The 2,817-nt window shown below is 68.2% G+C and overlaps 1 protein-coding gene across 1 annotated transcript; it reads left to right on the top strand.

Annotated features, from left to right (window-relative positions):
- Positions 1-55: 55 nt before the first annotated feature.
- MNEG_14660 (putative DnaJ subfamily B member 8) lies at positions 56-1,497 on the top strand (the record flags this gene model as incomplete). Its single annotated transcript, XM_014036869.1, has 3 exons — positions 56-66; positions 184-618; positions 1,353-1,497. 3 exons carry the CDS (start codon positions 56-58, stop codon positions 1,495-1,497), a joined length of 591 nt encoding a protein of 196 aa, XP_013892323.1.
- Between the last annotated feature and the right edge of the window lie 1,320 nt (positions 1,498-2,817).

The following is a 2,817-nucleotide window of genomic DNA, read 5'->3' as shown; positions in this document are numbered from 1 at the left end:
GAAGGAGCTGCTGTCGTCGTGCCACAGCCTCTCCCTCCTTTGTGCAGCCCCGTTCATGTCATGCTGGTTGCGAAACCTGTGGCATAGGGTGCTGTCAAAGAAAAGCCATCGCTCGACGCAGCCAAGCAGCCATACCCACGCACGTGCGCACGGCAAACCCTCGCTCCCCCCACCACCCCAAAGGGCGCGCATCCAAATCAAGAAGAGCGAGGAGGAGCTCAACCGCGGCTTCGGCGGCGCCGCCCTCCCCAAGCCCCCCGCCGCCGCCGCCGCCCCTCCGCCGCCAAAGCCAAAGCCCGCCGCCGCCGCCGCCGACGGCGACGGCAGCGGCGCGGACAGCGGCGACGACGAGGACGCAGCCGCCGCCGGCCCCGCGCGCCCGATGACGACGATCATGCTGTTCGGGGACGCGAAAGCCATCGAAATCGCGATGCGCATGATCGACGAGGCGCAGGGCAACAAGGAGCAGAAGGCGAAGCAGCGGGCGAAGGAGTACGAGCGGAAGAAGGACCAGAAGCGGCGGGACAGGCAGCTGTACCACCTAAGGCATGCGCGGGATTACGAGGAGCTGGGGGTGCCGATAGGGGCCTCCAAGCTGGACGTGAAGAAGGCGTACAGGTGGGGCTGCGGGTGTGAGGTTCAGGGTTTAGGATTCAGGTTCCAGGGTTTCCACTTCAGATTAGTCCAAACTCAAGGTCAGCCTGAAATCTGAACCCTATTCATGTGGGTGGGCGCGACGCGGGTGTCAGAGGGGCGTGCGGGCGGGTCTCTTTTCGCGGGCTGGGGGACGGCGGGGCGCGTTAGGCGTGTCTCGGGCGGCCGGGGGGGCGGTTGGCAGGGGTGATGCGGGCAAGAGGATGCAGGATGGTGCGGGTTATCATCAGACACACGTACGTGCGCATGCGCGTCCACACACACGCGCGCGCGCATACCCACGCGTACACACACATACGCACACACAACACACGCACGCGCACACGCACACACACACACACACACACGCACACAAACACACGTGCACACACACACACACACTAGCGCGCGCGCGCGCACACAAACACACGTGCACACACACACACACACACACATGCACGCACATGCACACGCCCGCGCGCATACCCACGCGTACACACACATACGCACGCACAACACACGCACACGCACACACACACGCCCGCGCGCATACCCACGCGTACACACACACACACACAATACACACACACACACATACGCACGCACAACACACGCACACGCACACACACACACCCGCGCGCATACCCACGCGTACACACACACACACACACACACACACGCACACACACATACACACTCACACACACCCAACCCCCCAGGAAGCTGGCCGTCCAGTGGCACCCCGACAAGCACCCCAACAACCCCGAGGAGGCCAAGGCCAAGTTCCAGGCCATCTCGGCCGCCTACAACAGCCTCATGGCCTCATCAGAGGACGACAGGGTGGAGCAGCTCGAGGCCAAGTGACGGCGGCAGCCCGGCTGCCGCCGTCGCAACCGCCCGGCTGCGGTTTTGTGGGGTCTCGGGGCCCCGCTTGGCGGGAGCAAGCCTTTGGGGGCCGCTCTGCTCCCCACCTCCACGCAGGCGGGCGGTTATGGGCGCTCCTGCCGGCACGTGGGCTGCGGGCACGTGCACAAGCGGTTCACTGTGCCTGTAATTGGCCTCTCCTCTGTTCAGTGTTGGTTGCGGCCTGCACCTTTTGGAGGGCTCTGTACGCAGGCATGGCACGCATCAAGGCGGTTACTGCTGTGGTGCTCTGCACCGGATCTGCTGGCAGCCATAACCAAGGGAGTAATTGCTTTGAAAATGCACTGGGCGTTACTCAAGCGTCTGTGCTGCACTTTCTAGGGTGACCAAGCGCGCGACTGCAGCGGGCCGGCGGACTATGCAGGCAAAAGCTCAAGCACACGGGCATAGCATTAGCATGCATGCGTCGCAGCAGCCAAACAGTGCCATGCCGTGTGGGCAGTGCAGGCCGAGAGTTGGGGGTGGCGGGAGGGGCCAAGGGGCGGCGCGGCCGAGCCGTGTTGGACCGGCTGTGCGCGGCAGGAGCTTGGGCGCGCCCCCGCAAACCCGCCGGACACAAGAGCCGCGCCGCGCGGGGGGCGCACTGCGGGCCCGACCGCTCGCGGGCGGCGCGCAGGCCGCGTGCATGCCCCCCACCCTGCGCTGACAGCGCTCGCTGCCGCCGGGGCGCCAGGCGGGGACAACGCGCTGGCCGAACAGGCGCCGGCGCCGCGCCCGCTGATTGGGCTGCTGCCCGCCCAAATGGGCTCTCTTGTGCGGCAGACAGGTCTGGGGCTTGCAGGCAGCGGCACGGCCCTGCAGGCGGCACACACGGAATGCTCACTGGCGCCCCGTGCGCGGGCCGCGCACCTGCCAGCACCTGCTGCGCAGGAGCAGGAGCATCAGGCGCCGCCACAAGCGGCGTCGGCGCCCCGCCCCGTGCCCACTGTCGTGCGCCGCGATGCGCCGCGCCCCCCCTTGTCCCCCATCCCCCGCCGCCCGCCCAGGATTCTTCCCAGAAGCCCATGCGCCCCGCTGCATAGAGTATGAATGATGCTACCCCGGGGATTGCCGATGGCAGGTGCTGGCCCAAGGGGCGGGCGGCCGGGCGCGATGCAATGTGCCCCGGCCGCGTGCGCTCGCGCTCACACGCGCGTGCCCGCGCCGCGCGGCGCCCCGCGCACGTCTGCGGTGCGCCCCCGGCGGGCCACAGGGCCGGCCGGGGCTGAGGGGCGCCGCGCGGCGGGCTGCGGGCGCCGCCCCGCCGGCGCGCCGGCGGGG

The sequence above is a fragment of the Monoraphidium neglectum genome (assembly GCF_000611645.1).
Source record: "Monoraphidium neglectum strain SAG 48.87 unplaced genomic scaffold scaffold04661, whole genome shotgun sequence".
Taxonomy (NCBI): domain Eukaryota; kingdom Viridiplantae; phylum Chlorophyta; class Chlorophyceae; order Sphaeropleales; family Selenastraceae; genus Monoraphidium; species Monoraphidium neglectum.
The sequence above is the reverse complement of the archived record's forward strand: the minus strand, read 5'-3'. Positions and strand labels throughout refer to the sequence as shown.